Source organism: Mustela nivalis, assembly GCF_964662115.1.
Source record: "Mustela nivalis genome assembly, chromosome: 2".
NCBI lineage: Eukaryota > Metazoa > Chordata > Mammalia > Carnivora > Mustelidae > Mustela > Mustela nivalis.
Genome location: NC_139021.1, coordinates 36,969,914 through 36,989,469, shown reverse-complemented (window position 1 = coordinate 36,989,469; position 19,556 = coordinate 36,969,914). Strand labels below are relative to the sequence as shown.

Here is a 19,556-nt window from a genome sequence, read left to right as displayed (position 1 = left end):
AAAAGTGTAGATACAGAACTTTTGTGTTTAAATGGGCCTTCATAGATTCTAAAGGTATTAAGTGCTGGGAAGCCTTACTTGCCTATTTCTGTTTGAATAAATAAAGTGGCTTAAGAATTAGAAATTACCAAGCTGAGGAGTCCAGGAGTCCAAGGTGATGGAGGAGTAGGAGACTGTAGTTTTGTCTGGTCCTAGGAGTTCAGTTTAGATAGCTTTGAAATCATTCTGAACCCCTGCAAACATAATTGGAGATCTAAGAAAAGAATAGCTGCACCTCTACAAATAGAAAAGCAAATACTTTCTGCAAGAATGACAAGATGGAAAAACCACCTCCGAAAAGAGGACAAGAGGGAGCACTGACTACCAGGGACCTAATCAATATAGATATAAGCAAGATGTTGGAACTAGAGTTCAGAATAACAATGATAAAGATAACTAGCTGGGCTTGAAAAAAGCATAGAAGACACTAGAGAATCCCTTTTGGTAGAAATAAAGAAATAAAATCTTATCAAGTTGACATCAGAAAGGCTCTTAATGAGATGCAATAAAAATTGGAGGCTTGAACTCCAATTCTGAGGCAGAAGAGAGAATTAGTGATATAGAAGACTAAATGATGGAGAATGAAGAAGCTGAGAGAAACACCTGGGTGGCTCAGTCAGTTAAACATCTACCTTCAGCCCAGGTCATAATCCCAGGGTTCTTGGATCAAGTTCTCTATCAGGGTCCTTGCTCAGCATGGATCCTGCTTCTCCCTCTGCTTGCTGCTTACCCTACTTGTGTGCTCTATCGTTCTCTCTGACAATTAAATGTATAAAATCTTAAAAAAAAAAAAAAAGTTGAAGAAAGAGAAAGAAACAACTACTGGATCATGAAGGGAGAATTCAAGAGACAAGTGATACCAGAAAGTGAAACAGTAGAGTAATTGGGATCCAGAAGATGAGGAAAGAGAGAGCAGGGTAGAAGGTATATTAGAGCAAATTATAGTGGAGAACTCCCTAACTGGGGGAAGGAAACAGGCACTCAAATCCAGGAGGCACAGAGAACCCTCCTCAAAATCAATAAAAATAGAACAATACCTCAATATATAATAGTGAAACTTGCAGATCTCAGAGACAAAATCCTGAAAGCAGCTTGGGACAAGAAGTCCGTAACCTACAAGGGTAGAAACATTAGAATGGCAGCAGACCTATCCTCAGAGACTTGGCAGGCCAGAAAGGACTGATATGATATATTCAGGATGCTAAATGAGAAAAATATGCAGCCAAGAACACTTTATCCACCGAGGATGTCATCAAAATAGAAGGAGAGATAAAAAGCTTCCAGGACAAACAAACTAAAATAATTTATGATAACTAAACCAACCCTGAAGGAAATATTAAAGGGGATCCTTTAAGTGATCAGATAGCCCAAAAGTAACATAGACCAGAAAGGAACAGAGACAATATACAAAAACAGTGACTTTATAGGTAATACAGTTGCACTAACTTCCTATCAGTAGTTGCTCTGAATGTGAATGTACTAAATGCCCCCATCAAAAGACACAGGGTGTCGGATTGGATAAAAAAACAAGGCCCGGGATGCCTGGGTGGCTCAGTTGGTTGGACGACTGCTTTCAGCTCAGGTCATGATCCCGGAGTCCCAGGATCGAATCCCACATCGGGCTCCCAGCTCCATGGGGAGTCTGCTTCTCCCTCTGACCTTCTCTGCGCTCATGCTCTCTCTCACTGTCTCTCTCTCTCAAATAAATAAATAAAATCTTTAAAAAAAAAAAAACAAGGCCCATCATACGCTATCTTCAAAAGACTCATTTTAGACCCAAAGTCACCTCCAGATTGAAAGTGAGGGGGTGGAAAACCATTTATCATGCTAATGGACATCAAAATAAAGCTGGGATGGCAATCCTTATATCAGACAAATTAGATTTTGAACAAAAGACATAAAAGATGAGGGACACTGTATCATAATTAAAGGGTCTATCCAACAAGATCTAACAATTGTAAACATTTATGTCCTTAACATGAGAGCAGCCAATGACATAAACCAATAACAAAATTAAAGAAACACATTGATAATAATATAATAATAGTAAAGGACTTTAACACCCTCCTCACTGCAATCGACAGATCATCTAAGCAGAAGATCAACTAGGAAACAAGGGCTTTGAATGACACACTGGAGCAGATGGATTCACAGATAAGTTCAGGACATTTCAACCTAAAGCAACAGAATACACATTCTTCTCAAGTGCACATGGAACATTTTCCAAAATAGACCATATCCTGGGTCACAGATCAGGTCTCAATTGGTACCAAAAGATCTCCAGAATAGATCACATCTTGGGTCACAGATCAGGTCTCAGCTGGTACCAAAAGATCATCCTCTGCATATTTTCAGACCACAGTGCTTTGAAACTTGAACTCAATGACAAGAGGACATTTGGAAATAACTTAGATACATGGAGGTGAAAGAACATCCTACTAAAGAATAAATGGGTCAACCAGGAAATTAAGGAAGAATTAAAAAAATTCATGGGAACAAATGAAAATGAAAACAAAACTGCTCTGAACCTTTGGGATGCAACAAAGGTGGTCCTAAGAGGGAAGTATGTAGCAATACAAGCCTTTCTCAAGAAACAAGAAAGGTCTCAAATAAAAAACCCAACCCTACACCTAAAGGAGCTGGAGAAAGAATGGCAGATAAAATCTAAAGCCAGCAAGAGACGAGAATTAAGAAAGATTAGAGCAGAAATCAGTGAACTAGAAACCAAAAGAACAGACCAGATCAATGAAATTAGGAGATGTTTCCTTGAAGGAATTAATAAGATTGCTAACCCCCTAGACAGACTTATCAAAAAGAAAGGAGAAAGGACCCAAATAAATAAAATAATGAGTGAAAGAGGAGAGACTAGTACCAATAGCAAACAAATACAAACAATTTAAGAACATATTTTGAACAACCGTATTCCAACAAATTAGGCAGTCTGGAAGAAATGGATTCATTCCTAGAGATGTATGAACTATCAAAACTGAAATGGAAAGAAATAGAAAACATTAATGGACTCATAAACTGTAAGGAAATTGAAGCAGAAATCAAAAATTCCACAACAAATAAGAGCCTAGGACTGGATGGCTTCCCAGGGGAATTCTACCAAAAAGGTAAGTAATACCTGTTCTTCTTTCAAAAAATATAAATAGAAGAAAAACTTCCAAACTCTATGAGGCCAGAATTACTTGATCCCCAAAACCAGACAAAGACTCCACCAGAAAGAATTACAGACCGGGCGCCTGGGTGGCTCAGTGGGTTAAGCCGCTGCCTTCGGCTCAGGTCATGATCTCAGGGTCCTGGGATCGAGTCCCGCATCGGGCTTTCTGCTCAGCGAGGAGCCTGCTTCCTCCTCTCTCTCTGCCTGCCTCTCTGCCTACTTGTGATCTCTCTCTGTCGAATAAATAAAAATAAAATCTTAAAAAAAAAAAAAAGAATTACAGACCAATATTCCTGATGAATGAGGATGCAGAATTCTCACCAAAATACTAGCCAGTAGGATCCAACAGTACATTAAAAGGGTTATTCACCACAACCAAGTGGAATTTGTTCCCATGCTACAAGGGTGGTTCAACATCCACAAATCAATCAACATGATACACTACATTAATAAAAGAAAGGACAAGAACAGTATGGTCCTCTCAATAGGTGCAGATAAAGCATTGACAAAGTACAGCATACTTTCTTGATTAAAACTCTTCACAGTGTAGGTATAGAGGGAACATACCCCAGGATCATAAAAGCCATGTATCAAAAGCCCACAGAGAATCTTGTTCTCAATGGAGAAAAGCTGAGAGTTTTTCCTCTAAGGGCAGGAACACACAGGAATGTCCATTCTCACCAGTGTTGTTAAACATAGTACTAGAAGTCCTAGCTTCAGCAGTCAGATAACAAAAAGAAATAAAAGGCATCTGAGTGGGCAGAGAAGTCAGACTCTCACTCTTCACAGAGGACATGGTATTCTATGTGGAAAACCAAAGAACTCCTGCCCAAAAATGCTAGAACTTGTACAGGAATTCAGGGAAGTGGCGGGATATAAAATCAATGCATAGAAATCAGCTGCAATTTTATATACTAACAATGAGACAGAAGAAAGAGAAATTAAGGAGTCAATTCCATTTACAATTACAAAATCCCCAAACCCATGAGATACTTAGGAATAAACCTAACCAAAGAGGCAAAGGATCTGTACTCAGAAAACTAAAAGAACACTCATCAAAGAAATTTGAGGAAGACGCAAAAAAATGGAAAAATGTTCCATGCCCCTGCATTGGAAAAACATATTGTTAAAATGTCTTTGCTGCCTAGAGCAATCTATATATTCAATGCAGTCCTTATCAAAGTTCTGTCAACTTTTTTCACAGGGCTGTAATGTACTAAAATTTGTATGGAGTCAGAAAAGTCCCTGAATGGCCAAAGGAATGTTGAAAAAGAAAACCAAACCTTGATGGCATCACAATTCTATTACAATTCTATTGTATTACGAGCTCTATTACGAGCTTTATTACAAAGTTGGAATCATTAAGATATTATGTTACTGGCACAAAAACAGCCACATAGATCAATTGAACAGAATAGAGAACCCTAAAATGGATCTTCAGCTCAGTGGTCAACTCATCTTCGACAGAGCAGGAAAGAATATCTAATGGAAAAAGGACCTTTCTCTTTAACAAATGGTGTTGGGAAATTGGACAGCCGCATGCAGAAAAATGAAATTGGACTTTTCTTTTGCTATATATAAGAATGGACTCAAAGTGGATGAAAGGCCTAAAAGTGAGATCAGAATCCATCAAATCCTAGAAGAGAACACAGTCAGCAGCCTCTGTGACCTCATCTACATCAACTTCTGGCTAGACATGTCTCTAAAGGCAAGGGAAGCAGGGCAAAAATGAACTATTGGGACTTGATCAAGATAAAAAGCTATTGTACAGCAAAAGAAACTAGAAAAAAACAAAAGACAACCTACAGAATGGAGAAGATACTTAAAAATGTCTTACCAGGTAAACGGCTAGTATCCAAAATGTATAAAGAATTTCTCAAACTCAACACCCAAAGAATAAAAAATCCAGTCAGGAAATGGGCAGAAGATGTGATCAGGCATTTCTCCAAAGAAGGCATACAAATGGCCAACAAACACATGAAAAAATGCTTCACATCACTTGGCATCAGGGAAATACAAATCAAAACCACAGTGAGATACCCCCTCAAACTGGTGAGAATGGCCAAAATTAACAAGGCAAGAAACAACAGATGTTGGTGAGGATGTGTAGAAGGTGGAACCCTCTTATATTATTGGTAGGCATGTAGGCATACAGGCACTCTAGGAAACACTATGGAGGCTCCTCAAAAAGTTCTAAATAGGGCTACCCGATGGCACAACAGTTACACTATTAGGGATTTACCCCAAATATACAAAAGTAGTAATCTGAAGGGCCAGCTGAACCCCAGTGTTTATAGTATGATGTCCACAATAAAATGTGTATATATATGCAATGGAATACTACTCAGCCGTCAAAAAATATGAAATCTTGCCATGTGCAATGATGTGGATGGAACTAGAGGGTATTGTGCTAACTGAAATAAGTCAGAGAAAGACAATTATAGAATTTCACTCATGTGGAATTTAAAAAACAAAACAGAGGATCATAGGGAAATAAAGGGGAAAACAAGATGAAATCAGAGAGGGAGATAAACCATGAGAGACTCTTAATTATAGGAAACAAACTGAGGGTTGATGGAGGGGAAGGGGGTAGGGGAATGGGGTACTTGGTGACACAATATTACTATGTCAGTTGTATCTCAGTAAAGCTAAAAAAAAAAAAAAACTAGAAATCACCATATGTTGTCATTTATAATGTGGAGTTATGTATTAAGAACAAATCTCTAATGTATGGAGTATACATATTAGTTAAGGAGAAGCACCTGTAGGTAGAGCCAGTATTTTTTTTAGAAGATAGCCGTTGGTTTCCACTTCAGTATATGGGTAGATAAGGGATTGAAGAATTTGGGGTTTGTATCATGTAGTCATAGTAATTTTGGTCTAGAAAAAGTTGGTCATAGTAATTTTGCTCTAGGAAAAAGTTTAAAGCCAGTAAAACCCATTGTTGTCTTCCATGATCACTATACAACTGTCACAGTGCCCTGTGAACATTTTTTTCAGCAAAATTTCTAAGATGAAATAGTAAAATGCAATTTCTTCTACTCAGCCTTTCTAATTAACATCATAGTATTGTGTATAGAATTATTGGATGTTAGTCAGTTAGATTTTAGAGACTAATTTTCTAAGAATGAGCATTTAAATTTTGTTGCACTTCTTGTAACATTAAATAGATTATGGGAATAATTGTTATTTGAAGCAATGTTTTTTTGTTAATAATCACCATCTCATTTGTGTAGAGAAAAATGTAGATTAACAGTGTTCTTTGTATTCAGTCAGTGGAGAACTTTTTTAAAAAAGATTTTATTTATTTATTTGACAGAGAGAGAGAGATCACAAGTCGGCAGAGAAGCAGGCAGAGACAAAGGGGGAAGCAGGCTCCCTGCTGAGCAGAGAGCCCGATGTGGGGCTTGATCTCAGGACCCTGAGACCATGACCTAAGCTGAGGGCAGTGGCTTAAGCCACTGAGCCACCCATGGAGAATTGGTTTTAAGGCATTAACCTATAAGCTAAAAAGAGAAGAGTAATATTACAATTTAGTGTATCTGATTGCTTAAAATATTAACATGAGATGTGGTTTCTTATAGGTTCTGCAAGTCAACAAGACTTTTCTTCAGGAAAAAGTGAAGATATGGGAACGGTTCGGGAGAAATCTACAAAAAGCCTTGTTATAGGTCCTCTTGATTTTCGTTTGGATAGCAGTGCAGTACATAGAATTTTGAAAATGATTGTTTGTGCCTTGGAACATGAATATGAGCCATATGGTGGGCTAAAACCAGGTTTGTTTTTGTCCTCATTTTGAATCTCTTGCTAGTTGATTTGAATGATTATAAAATCCAGTTTGTTGTAGTATGCTAAATTACACTTTTTTTGTGTAATTTGCCTGTCTATTTTCATGTATTTAGTTGTGTGTAGAAGTTATGGGAGAGGTCAAGATTTGGCAATTATTTACATAAGTACTTTATTTACCAGTATTTGTCAGGATTTTAGTACCACACTTTTGTATACTTTTCCTCATGTATATTTCTGAAATAATGATCATTTTCCCACTTCGTGGTTTCTGAAGAGCAGACATGAAGATGGACTCTGAACATACAAGCTTAGCTTTAAGGAGACATAGCTCTTACTGGTAAAAAACAATTTGTGGCTTACCTAATTTTTTCAATGTAGCATGAAGCTGTCAGAGTTTCCTAAAATACAAATTCATTTTTTATACAATAAAGCACTCTCTATTAGGACATAATAGCATATAAAGGACCCCCCCTGACATTAGACAATGGCTTGAATTCTGACTCCTGCTTTTAGTGTTAGGAAATTTAAGTAACATCACTGATTTTTCATTTCTCTTAGTAATGAGTTTAATTATTGGACTAGTGATGGTTAAATTGTCTCCTCAATATCTATTATTCTCTTATTTTATAGTAAAAGAAGTTTCTATGATAGAAGTTCTTTTTTTTAAAATTTTTATTTATTTATTTGACAGAGATCACAAGTAGGCGGGGGGGGGGGGGGAGGCAGGCTTCCTGCTGAGCAGAGAGCCCAATGTGGGGCTCAATCCCAGGACTCTGGGATCATGACCTGAGCTGAAGGCAGAGGCTTAAGCCACTGAGCCACTCAGGTGCCCCCTATAATAGCAGTTCTTATGATAAAATTAAAGATAACACATTCCAAGTATAGTCACAGGACTTGAGGTTCTGACTATTGGATGGGAGCAGAACTTCAGTTAAGTGAATTTTGGGGCTGTGACTTTAAAAGGAAATACACACACTTTAAAAGGAAATACTCACACCTTCCTTTTTTTTTCTTTACCCTTCCTTCTGGGTGGAAAAAAATTATAATGGCAGGAGCTGGAGCTGCCATCTTTGACCCTGAAATGAAAGTTGCATGCTGAGGATAACAGCAATAAGATAGCAAGAACCTGGGTCTTTGGTTGCATGGTAGCACTGTCATCTCTTTACACTTAGATTGTAATATGAAATAAATTTCTGCTGTTCAAACTTTATTTGATTTTTGTCATAGCAAATTTATTCTTACCTATGTATTACACTGGTAGGACCAACTTCCAAAGATCAGTGCATGTAAATAGCATGTAACATTGTGTCTAGTGCATAAGAAGTGCTTGGTATGTTTCTGTAGTCATTTCTTATACTTTGCTTGCATGCCTACTTCATCCCAGACAGTCATAAAAGGGCTAGAATAGTATGTATGAGATGGTTAAAATAAAAGACAGTGATAGTACCAAATGTTGGGGAGAATGTGAAGAAACTACGTAACTCATCATTGCTGTTGGGAATGTAAAACAGCCACTTCTGAAAACACTTTGGCAGTTTCTTTAACAACTAAACCTGTAACTACTAACTACTAACTACTAAATCTATAACTATTGCCTGTAACTAGTAGCCTAGCAACTGTGGGCATCTATCCCAGAAAAATGAAAACTTAGGTTCACACAAAAATCAATACCTAATTTGTTTTTCTCATGTGAAAATCCAAGCCAGTAGGTGCTCTAGTGGATTATGCTAAATGTTCCTTGAGGTTGTCTTTAGACCCAGAATTCTTTCTGTCTTAATATTCTACCATTCTTTGAGATGTATCTAATCTATGTGGTCAGTGTTGGCCCACTGTTGCAATATCTAATGTGAATCAAGAGGAAATGTGGGGCAAGAGAAAATGGTAGTTATTGTGCTTTCATTTAATAATACAGCTCAGTCATCCTATTTACCAGAACTTAGTAGTTTCTAAATGGCTCTTTATGTAAAAGGTTTGCTGATGTTTGGTTTGCATGCTTGCCAACACTTAGTATTAGTTTTTTTCATTTTAACCATTCTAGTGGGTCAGTAATGCTGTCATGTGACTTTATTTGCACTTATCTAATGCCTAATTATGTTATCTAGCTTTCCAAAGGATTTTTGGCAATTTAAAAATACCATCCTTTGCTTGTTCAAGGCTTTGTAGCCCATTTTTCTATTCAGTTGTTTATTATTGGTTTGTAAAAGGTTATACATTAAAAAATTTTTAGTATGCTGTGGGTCTTTTGTATTGATATCTGTATCCATCTATCTGTGGCAAATATTATCTGTTTGTTGCTTGCTTTTGTATCATCTTAATGGTGTTTTTATTAACAGAAGCTGTTATTTTTTTAACAAAAGAGATTAAGAATTTCTTTAAAATATTTAAAAGTAATTTAAAATCAAATATGTAAATTTTTATATAGTAAAGACATATTTACATTCTACAGTAACTTTTATGAGTATAACTTATATTTGTTAAAGGTAACACATTATTTTGCAGTTGCTTCATTGTTGAAAAGAGAAATATAATTTGTCCTTAAAATTAGGGAACCAATTAATTCACTTATTTACAAATAATTTTTTATTAAATTTTCATTATTTTATTTTAGATATTAAGGATGAAAATGAAACAATACTGAATCCTGAAGAAGTGGCGTCTTTGGAGGAATATATTCCTACTCGACATACAAGTGTTACTCTCCTCAAATGTACCTTCACTATTTTCATGGCTGAATTCAACTTGTTGGACCATTTGCTACCCGTCATTATGGGAGAAAAGGTATATTTTCCAGTTCACTACTTTTTTTTCTCATACATGCATATTTGCAAGTCCTAGGATACTGTAAGAGGGAGGTGATAGAGTAAAAGAATATGTCCTTATATAATCATCCATGGTGATGTTAAAACAATGTAACTATGATTGTTAATTCTTACATGTGTGTGTATATGTGTCTACATATATATTATATATAAATAACCTCAAGCTAAGGCTGTATCAAGAAATGGTGAAGAGAGCATGGGCCTAAAAGTCAGTCCATATACAAACTATGACACTTTGCTTTGTATCTCTAAACCTGTTTCTGAAAAACAAAACAAAACAAAACAAAACAAAACAAAACAAAACATTTGTCAAGTGGGCTGACAGACTGAGTTGGTAAAGAAGCAGTAAGCCTAGATGGCTTCAGGTAGTTTATTACTTACATTGTAAACATAAAAGCAAATCATTAATCGTGTCAGCTTGCTGTGTCCCTTTCAGGACAGTCTTGAAACCAGAAGGCCAAAGTGACCTGCAGCACACACGTGCAGCAACCATTAAGCAGAATACCTTTTGTCAAGGATTTAATTCCATGTCTCATCTAAGCAGTTACAGAGATTATAGCTGTACATTGAGAATAGTAAGTGGAAACACCATATGTCACCTGAATGTGGGATGCTGATGAGAAAATGTCTCATTGCAGTTTCCCTCAAAAGAAGAAGGTGAGGCATGGTTTTTTAGAAGCTCTGCAAGTCCTCCTATCTTGATGTGTTGTGAGAGTAATGGGATGTTCTCCCAAGGCTTAGGTCGGCTATGGCTGCATCTTGCTTTGTGGTCTGCACGGATTTATGTAAGATTGTCAGGTTTGTCAGATTGTTGGCACAGAGCTGTTCCCTTACAGTAGCTAGCTCTTAGAATTATTTTTAGTATTAGATGAGATAATGCACATAAGCCATTTGCACATATTAGGAACACAATAATTACTACTTTATTGTTAATGAGGACTTACTAGATTAGGCCATTGCTTTCTGAGTTTGCCATATACATAATAAAGTATTATTTGTTATCTTTAGTTTCTTTTGGTTATATTTTTTTTGATATGTACATAATGATGATTATAGAAATAAAAATGTCCTAACTTTAAGAACTTGTGGAAGTATGACAAGGAATTGACTGTGATACGATAGTTTCATGTTGTGAAATGTTTCATATTTGCTCCATATTGTCCACTTGTAATTGTTACGTTGCTGAGTAAAGCGATCATCTTGGGAAAATTTCAGCAGAGAAAAAGCATGTCAGTATTAACATTAACTTCAAAGCAGCTATGAGTAATGAGTTCAAGAAAGAGACATAAAGAAAGAGACAAAAAAGTGGAAGATTTCAGAAGAGCCCTCAATCTATTAAAAAAAAAAATCACATTCTGGAACTGAAAACTATAACACACTTCAGAAATAAAAAGATGGAAAACAATTTAAATGCAAATCACAGAAAATAGAGTGTAGCTGTTTTAATACCAGGAAGTGTGAGCTTAAGGCAAAAAATATTATTAGAAATAGAGTGTTAACTCTATGAATGGAACAACATAGATAGTTCTTATAGATGGCATGTTGAATTAAAGCAGGCAGTCAGGAGCAGGTACTGCATGATTCCATAATGTTCGCAAACAGGCAAAACAAGTCTGTGGTGATTGCAGTGCAAATATTGGCTGCTTCTGGAGAGAGTCAGCTATCTATTGCCTGAGAAGGGATATATTCTAGAATGCCTGAAATGCGTGGTGGTTACAGATGTAAAATTTTATTGAGCTCTCCACTTAAGATTTATGTGCTTTACCATATGTTATACCTTAATCATCCAAAGTAAAGTCGTTTAAAAGAGCAATTGCTTTAGTAAGTAGTGGTTTAAAAATTATTAATAAAAAGTTAAAAAAGCATGTTCAAGCAAATAGGTTCAACTTAGTCGATTTTAGGCCCAGTGTATCTCAATAATGGCACTTTTGGCTTTTTGGACTTGGAGAGTATTGTGTAGCATTTACTATCTTTGGCCAATCTTTACTCTGCTAAGTGCTAGTACTGCTCCGCAGTTGTGACAATGGAAGACAGAAAGAACAGTGAAACCTCTCTCCCACAGATTTTCATATACATCTAAGGTCATACTGTTTCTCGTTGAGAATGACAGTATAGCATTTTAAGGAAGTAAGTTAGTTTTATTACCAGCAGGGATTGTTTGCTAATCAGGGTTCATACTGTGGACATCTTGATACCTACTTGCATTTATTTGGAAGCTTAGAAAGGTTCTGTAACACCGAAAGTACCAAGCCTAACTTGAGATTCTTAGGATTTTATGAGGCTTTAATGTATGTATTGTTAGATATGATATGTATTGTAGATACAATATGGATCAGAAGTTATTCCTCTTTGCGGGTTTTGCTTCTTGTGTCTGTGAAACTGTCTGGAGTAGTCCTCTTAGTCCCTTCATCATCTAAATGTGAATAAAGGACAAGAAGACAACTGGTGGGTGGCTCTGGGGTATCCAGGTCAATATTTGGGAATGGTTGAGCTTAAGAAAATACCATTCAATGTAAGGAGGAGCACATAGTGAACTATCCCAGTTGGTTGAAAAATAAAAAGTTTAACCAAATGGGTAGTAAAAATTTTACAGTAAATATGCATTTTTTTGAAATCTAGGACATACTTAAAAATATATAGAAGACATTTGTATTTGGTTATGGTAAGAGAGTCCCATAGAAAATCATTTCTAGATTGATTTGATAACATTGCAAAATGTGCCAGTCTGAGGCTTGTGTGGGGGCATTGCATGTTAGTCACTGTTTTCCTGAGTTATAAAGTGAACTTTATTATTTTCCAGAACTCAAGTAACTTCCTGAATGCTACAAACTTCCAGTCTCTTCGGCCTTTGCCATCCATTCAGATATTAGTGGATAAAATTAATCTGGAACATTCTGTGCCAATGTATGCTGAACAGTTGGTGCATGTGGTCAGCAGCCTTACTCAGCCTTCTGATAATCTGCTTCATTATTGCTATGCACACTGCTATCTTAAGGTAGGAAAAGTGAATTTTCTTATTTATTAGTATGTTTGGCTTTGGGAGAATTAAGTATTTTTTTTCTTAGATTTGTAACTTCATGGTATTAGTACCCCCATAAGATGAGATTTCAATGATACGTATATATTCATTATTCAACATAATTAAATGAAAGTGTACCTATTTTAAAGTTACTCAATTATTTGGGATTAGCTTGATGTTTATACGTGTATATGTTTATAATGCACCTACAGGTTCATAATGTTAATTATGGTTTTTGAAGATTTTTTTAAAAAATGTTTATTTTAGAAGTGAGGAGAAGGGACAAGAGGGAGAGACTCTTCACACTGACTCCCTGCTGAGAGTGGAGCCCAATGCAGGCTCAGTCTCATGATCCATGAAATCATTACTTGGGCTGAAACCAAGAGCTGGTCAGTCAGAGGACTGAGCTACCCAAGCGTCCTGATTTTGAAAATTTTATCTGTCATCAATGATAAATATAAGTAGTGTCAAGGAACACTTAGTTTATAAGAATGTTTTAAAGAGTCATGATTTCTTTGAGGGGAACATTTTTGTGAGACAATGCTTTATAAAGAAGGTTTAACACTTTTGGTTGTTGTTTCTTTCCTCTTAACTGAATTCATGTTAATTTCTGGATACAAAGAGAATGCTTAATGAGTTAAATTGGGTTAGATAGCATTAATTATTGTAGGCTTTACTGAGCTTTTCCTTATTTTCTTGGTAAATAATACATCCCAGGGGTGCCTGGGTGGCTCAGTTGATTAAGCATCATACTCTCAATTTCCTCTCAGGTCATGATCTCAGGGTTATGAGATCCAGCTCTGCATTGGGCTCTGCACTGAGCATGGAACCTGCTTAAGATTCTCTTTCTTCCTCTCTGTGCCCCCCTTCTCTGCCCCTGTTGTGTCTGCACAGGTGCACTCTCAAAAAACAACAATAAAAATATCCCATTGTAGGTACATAAAGATAAATTCAAATGTTGAGTAATAAGTGTTTTTGCAAAGCAAACACAGAACTATAGTCAAAGTGGAGTTAGCATATATCTAACCAAATTCTTTTATAGATTAAAGAAAACGTTACAAACATATTCAAGAATAAGAACTAAAAATATACTAAATTCATGTAAAGGACTCCAAAATTAGAGGAATCCAAAAGTAGATTTTACTGGTTCATGCTTCATTGTTCCATGTTTCAAAGTTCTTAAATACTTGCATATTTGTAGAATAAAAGGAAACCAATGTAAATATAAGTTTTACACCGCCTGTAGTTTTAAGATGGTGAAATTTGTTTTCAAATCATGTAGCGAAGATGAACATGTTTTCTTCTAGTCCATGCAAAGCCCATTTTTAAGAGGATGGAGGAAACTCCACTCCCTTGGTGAGAGAGTGACACTGTCATGTTGCGAAGGGCTGTGGACACCGGAAAGTGTAATTCATTAGGGCCATTATTAAAATTATCTACCACAGTATTTTATGTCATATGGAGAGCAGGAGAAAGTAATTTTGAAAGCTAGATATGTAGGTAATATTTTATATTTGTGCCGTTTAATTCACTCCCATAATTATTACTGAGGTGTATTTTTTTATAATAGTAGGACTTGAATATCAGATTATAATGTTGAGAATATTTGCCTTGTTATTGAAACAGGACTAATTTTAGGCAGTTCACTAATCTTTCCAAGGTATTCTACTTAGGTAGGATTCATCAATTTGGTAAATATTAGATTCCTTATATATTGCAGACACTCAGCATTGAAGATGAATAAGGTGTATCCTGTCCTTAAGGAGAATGATCACCAAAGCCATTGGTCACCAATCTAATATGATTGTACTCCATACTGAGATTAAAGTTACTGGGATAGTTGTTTACTACTATTGTTACCATGTTAAAAGCTCACTTAAATTTCCAGGGTAATGTAGGTGGCTCAGGCAGTTGAGTGTCTGACTCTTGATTTTTGGCTCAGTTCATGATCTCAGGGTTGGGAGATTGAACCTCTTGTTCAGATCGGTGCTCAGCTTGGAGTCTGCTTAGGATTCTCTCTCTTTTCCCTCTGTCCCTCCCCTAGCTCATGCTATTGGTCTTTCTCTCAATAAATAAATAAATAAATAAAGTCTTGAAGAAACATTTTCAGGGTAATGTAAAAGTTAGTTATGGTGTAATCCAGATAACATTATGTTTTGGGAAAAGGTCTTGCTTTTTTTATTTTTATTTTTTTTAAAGATTTTTATTTATTTATTTGACAGAGATCACAAGTAGGCAGAGAGACGGGCAGAGAGAGGAGGAAGCAGGCTCCCTGCTGAGCAGAGAGCCCAGTGCGGGGCTTGATCTGGGATCGAGGATCTGGGATCTGGGTCTGGGATCATGACTCAAGCTGAAGGCAGAGGCTTTAACCCACTGAGCCACCCAGGCACCCCAGGTCTTTTGCTTTTATGCATATTACTATCTAGTTGTCTTTTGTATTTTGGTTAATTTGAGTAGAGCTCTGTTTAATGGATAAGCCAAATGTTCTAGGAGGTTTGGTGTTGGGCAGAGCAGGAATATTATATGTAGAAAAACTTGTCATTGATATTAAGAATATTGAGTATTTGGGGGCACTTGGGAGACTCAGTTATTTAAGTAGCTGCCTGTGGCTCAGGTCATGAGCCCGGGGTCCTGGGTTTGAGCCCTGAGTCAGGCTCCGCTCAGTGGGGAACCTGCTTCTCCCTCTCCCTGCCCATCCCCATGCTCTCTCATGTACATGCTCTCTCTCTCAAATAAATAAAATCTCGAAAAAAAGAATATTGAATATTTTAAAAAGTAAAGCCTTGGGTATTGAATATATCATTGTATTTTTGATGCTTCTTTAGTGGCCTGCTCCTTTTTTTTTTTTTTTTTTTAAAGAATTTTTATTTTAGAGAGCTAAAGGGTAGTGGGAGGGTCAGAAGGAAAGGAGAGAGAATCAGACTCTCTGCTGAGCTTGTAGCCTGCCTCAGGAAGTGGTGGGAGGAGGTAGTGGGTGAGGGTTAGGGGCTTGATCCCAAGACCTGAGAGATAATGACCTGAGCTGAAATCAAGAGTCAAATGCTCAACTGACTGAGCCACTAAGGCACCCCTGGCCTGGTCCTTTTTTTAAAAAAATTTATTTGTCAGAGAGAATGTATACACAAGCAGGGGGAACAGCAGGCAGAGGGAGAAGCAGATGCAGGGAGGCTGATACAGTGCTCAATCCAAGGACTTTGGGATCATGACCTGAGCCGAAGGCAGATACTTAACCAACTGAGCCACCCAGGCGTCCCTGGCCTGGTACATTTTTAAATGGTCAGGATTTGGTACAGAGTTTTAGTTTATATTTGTAGTATTTGGAACTGACTCAAAAATACTGATTTGTCGTAAAGTTTATAGCAGTTCATGTTACTTGGCGTAATTACTCAGACTTTTGAGGAGGTTTACCAAGATTAATTTTCCTATTATGGTGTTAAAATATTACAATAGAGGATTTAAATGTGTATTTCATGTGTGTGGCATTTTAGACCCTAAGTAATTTTCAGTTAAATACTGAAACAAATGCTCAAGTTTTAATTTTATATACCTAAACTTGACTGTATTGACCATATAATAAAATGGTATGTAGCACCTATTTTGTGTAATGAAATTTATTAATTGGGAGAGTTGACATGGATGTGTGAAGAAACCCCACAGGTGGAACTTTCATATGTCTTACCAAATCTTCTTTATTTAACTGGTAAAACCATCCTTTGACTATATATGGCATCATGTAGCTAAGTCATTGCAAAGCATCTGATGTTTGAAACATGAGTAAGTTCATGGAAGTGCCCTATAAGCTAGAGAATAATACTTGAGTTTAAGGCCTTTTTACCTCACAAGGATCAGCTATGGCATGTGCTTCAGAGTGATCACAAAGATTATAGTAGTATCAAAATCCTTTGGATTTCTTAGATTTGGTAATTTTCAACCTCAAGAAAATAATTTTCTCCAGGATTTGGAGAAATGGTGCTTTCATATGTGGCCGGTGGGTGTATAAAATGGTATCATTTTGGACAGTACTTTTGCAGGACCTAAAATATTTGAAAACAAATTTACCTTATACCCATCTATTCCAATTTTCAGTGTATATCCTATAACAGGGGTCAACAAACTTTTCTTTAAAAGGGCAGAGAGTAAATATTTTAGGCATTGTGGGCCAGGAGGCAAATAGGTACTTAGTTAATAAGAGAATAAATTTCCACAAATTTTGAGTTGATAAAATTAAAAATGTGATAGTCTTTTTTTGTAATTCAGTTTTACTAATGAGAAGAATGGGATTCTTTTTCTTGACATAACATTTCACCTCATTGGGGTTCCTGCTTAGTGTTTCCTATCACCAAACAGATTATAAATGTTCATATGTAAAAATTATTCTTAGTTTGTAGGCAGTACAAAAATAGGCATTAAGTGAAATTTGACTTGTGGTTTGCTGACCTCTGCTCCTGAAAAAATTTTGCATATGGAGATAAATACAACTAGAGATCTCTATGTGCTCACATTAATAGCTTTCTACAATGTAATTTTTGGTGGGAATACCAGAAAGCATAATGGTATATATATATATAAATGTAATGCTATTTATGTAAATAAAACAAAATGCTAAAGATTATTCACAGATATAAAAGGGTCTGTGGAGGTAGATACAACCCAAATTCTTGAGAGTAGGTTTAAGTGGTTTAGGGGTGGTATGGGGACCAGGGGAACTAGTATGAGTGTCATCGTTAAAGTAGACTTTAGATATGTTTTGAGGTTTTCTTTTTTTAAATAATGACTGTTGATAAAATTTACATACCATAAATTCACCTTTTTAGAAGAATAGAAATTAGTAATATTTAGTGTTTTCACAATTAATGCAACTGTCACCTCTATCTAATTTCAGAACATTTTCATCAATCCCAAAAGAAACCCTCTGCCTATTAGCATTCACTCACAATTTAAACTCCTCCCCTCCTATCCCTTATAACCACCAGCCTACTTTCTGTTTCTATGTATTTGCATATTCTGGACATCTCATCATACAACATATGAATCATACAACATATGATTTCTTTCACTTGGCATAATATTTTCAAGTTTCATTCATATTATAGCGTGTATTGGGATTTTATTCCTTTTTTATGGCTGAATAATATTCCATTATATGAATATAGTGTATTTTGTTTATCCATTAATCTATTGATGGGCATTTGTGTTTCAAAATGTCCATTTTGGGGCATCTGGGTAGTTCAGTTGGTTGAGCATCTGACTGTTGATTTCAGCTCAGGTAATGATCTCAGGGTCACGGAATCAAGCCCTGCCTCAGCTCCTTGCTCAGCCAGGAGTTGGCTTGGGATTCTCTCTCTCCTTCTCCCCGCTGCTAGCATGCACGCATGCTCATATGCATTTTGTCTTTCAAAGAAATAAATTTTAAAAAATGCGCATTTTGGGCTATTAATAATGTAGTTACAAACATTAATGTATGTTTTTTTGAGGGATAGCAAGTTTTTATTTCTTTTGGGAACATACCTGAGGGTGGAGTTGTGTGGTCAAATGGTAACTCTATTTTTAACATTTTTGGGAACTACCGAACTTTTTCCCAAAGGGATTGTTAAATTGTTTTCCTGTCTTAATACCATAGAATTTTTTATTTCTTTACATCTTTATTACATTTATTACTGCCTGTCTTTTTGATTTTAGTCATCTCAGTGGTTGTAAGGTGGCAACAGAAAAAAAATAATTTATTTTCTCAGTTAAATTGTTAGTGGAAGAAGAGAAAATATTTAATTTCTCTTCATAAGAAAAATACATACTTAATCAATTTCACTCCATAGTTTCTTTTTGTTTTAGTGGATACATGAACAGAAACTAAATTTAGAGGGTTTAAAGAATGAGTAGACAATGAAAAAAATAACGTAGCATTCTCCAGGCTTCTTTCAAGATACTTGCTTATTGAAAGTGAGAAATGGAATCTTGCTATTGGTTAGAGGAGAGATGATGTTTAGAAAATTTGTTTTTTTCTTTAAGAATAAGTGGAGAATCAAGCATACTTTTTTGGAGAGGGGAAGGAGAAAATGGAGGAAGCAAGGCAGAGTGAAATTATGAGCTAATAGATGAGCTAAATCAAATGAAGCATCATATTGCTGTTCCAGCAATACGGAATTTTGAAGAAATCCTTTATCCTTTTTGGACTTCATTTTTTCCATATGTGAAATGATTTACTTAATCTCTAAGTGATTTTAGCTCTGAAGTTTTAATTTTTAATCTGCTAGATTTGATTCCATGTTTTTCTCTTGAAGGCTTTTCCTTCCCAAAATGTTCATTATTCTGAATGCAGAACTCTCATTTATAATCATTCTTTTTTTTTTTTAAAGATTTTATTTATTTATTTGACAGAGAGAGATCACAAGTAGGCAGAGAGGCAGGCAGAGAGAGAGAGAGGAGGAAGCAGGCTCCCTGCTGAGCAGAGAGCCTGATGCGGGACTCGATCCCAGGACCCTGAGATCATGACCTGAGCCGAAGGCAGTGGCTTAACCCACTGAGCCACCCAGGCGCCCTATAATCATTCTTTACTTAGTTTTTGGATGTGTCAGTGTATTACTGTATGTGAATTAACTACTCTTTTTAAAACTGTTTTACTTTTTTAATTTTTGTAAAATATGTTTGATATAAAAATTACCATTGGAACAATTTTTTGGTGTATAGTTCAGGGAGAGTAACTACATTCATAATTGTGTAACTGTCCTTA

General features: G+C 36.1%; 1 protein-coding gene across 1 annotated transcript in view; it reads left to right on the top strand.

Moving 5' to 3' along the window:
- The window catches only part of VPS13B (vacuolar protein sorting 13 homolog B), a 714,200-nt gene that overhangs the window by 101,107 nt on the left and 593,537 nt on the right, over positions 1–19,556 (top strand). Inside the window, exons 13-15 of the mRNA XM_082719962.1 lie at positions 6,787–6,978; positions 9,600–9,769; positions 12,611–12,805. Of these exons, the coding sequence (XP_082576088.1) occupies positions 6,787–6,978; positions 9,600–9,769; positions 12,611–12,805 (557 nt within the window). The remainder of the gene's footprint in view (positions 1–6,786; positions 6,979–9,599; positions 9,770–12,610; positions 12,806–19,556) is intronic.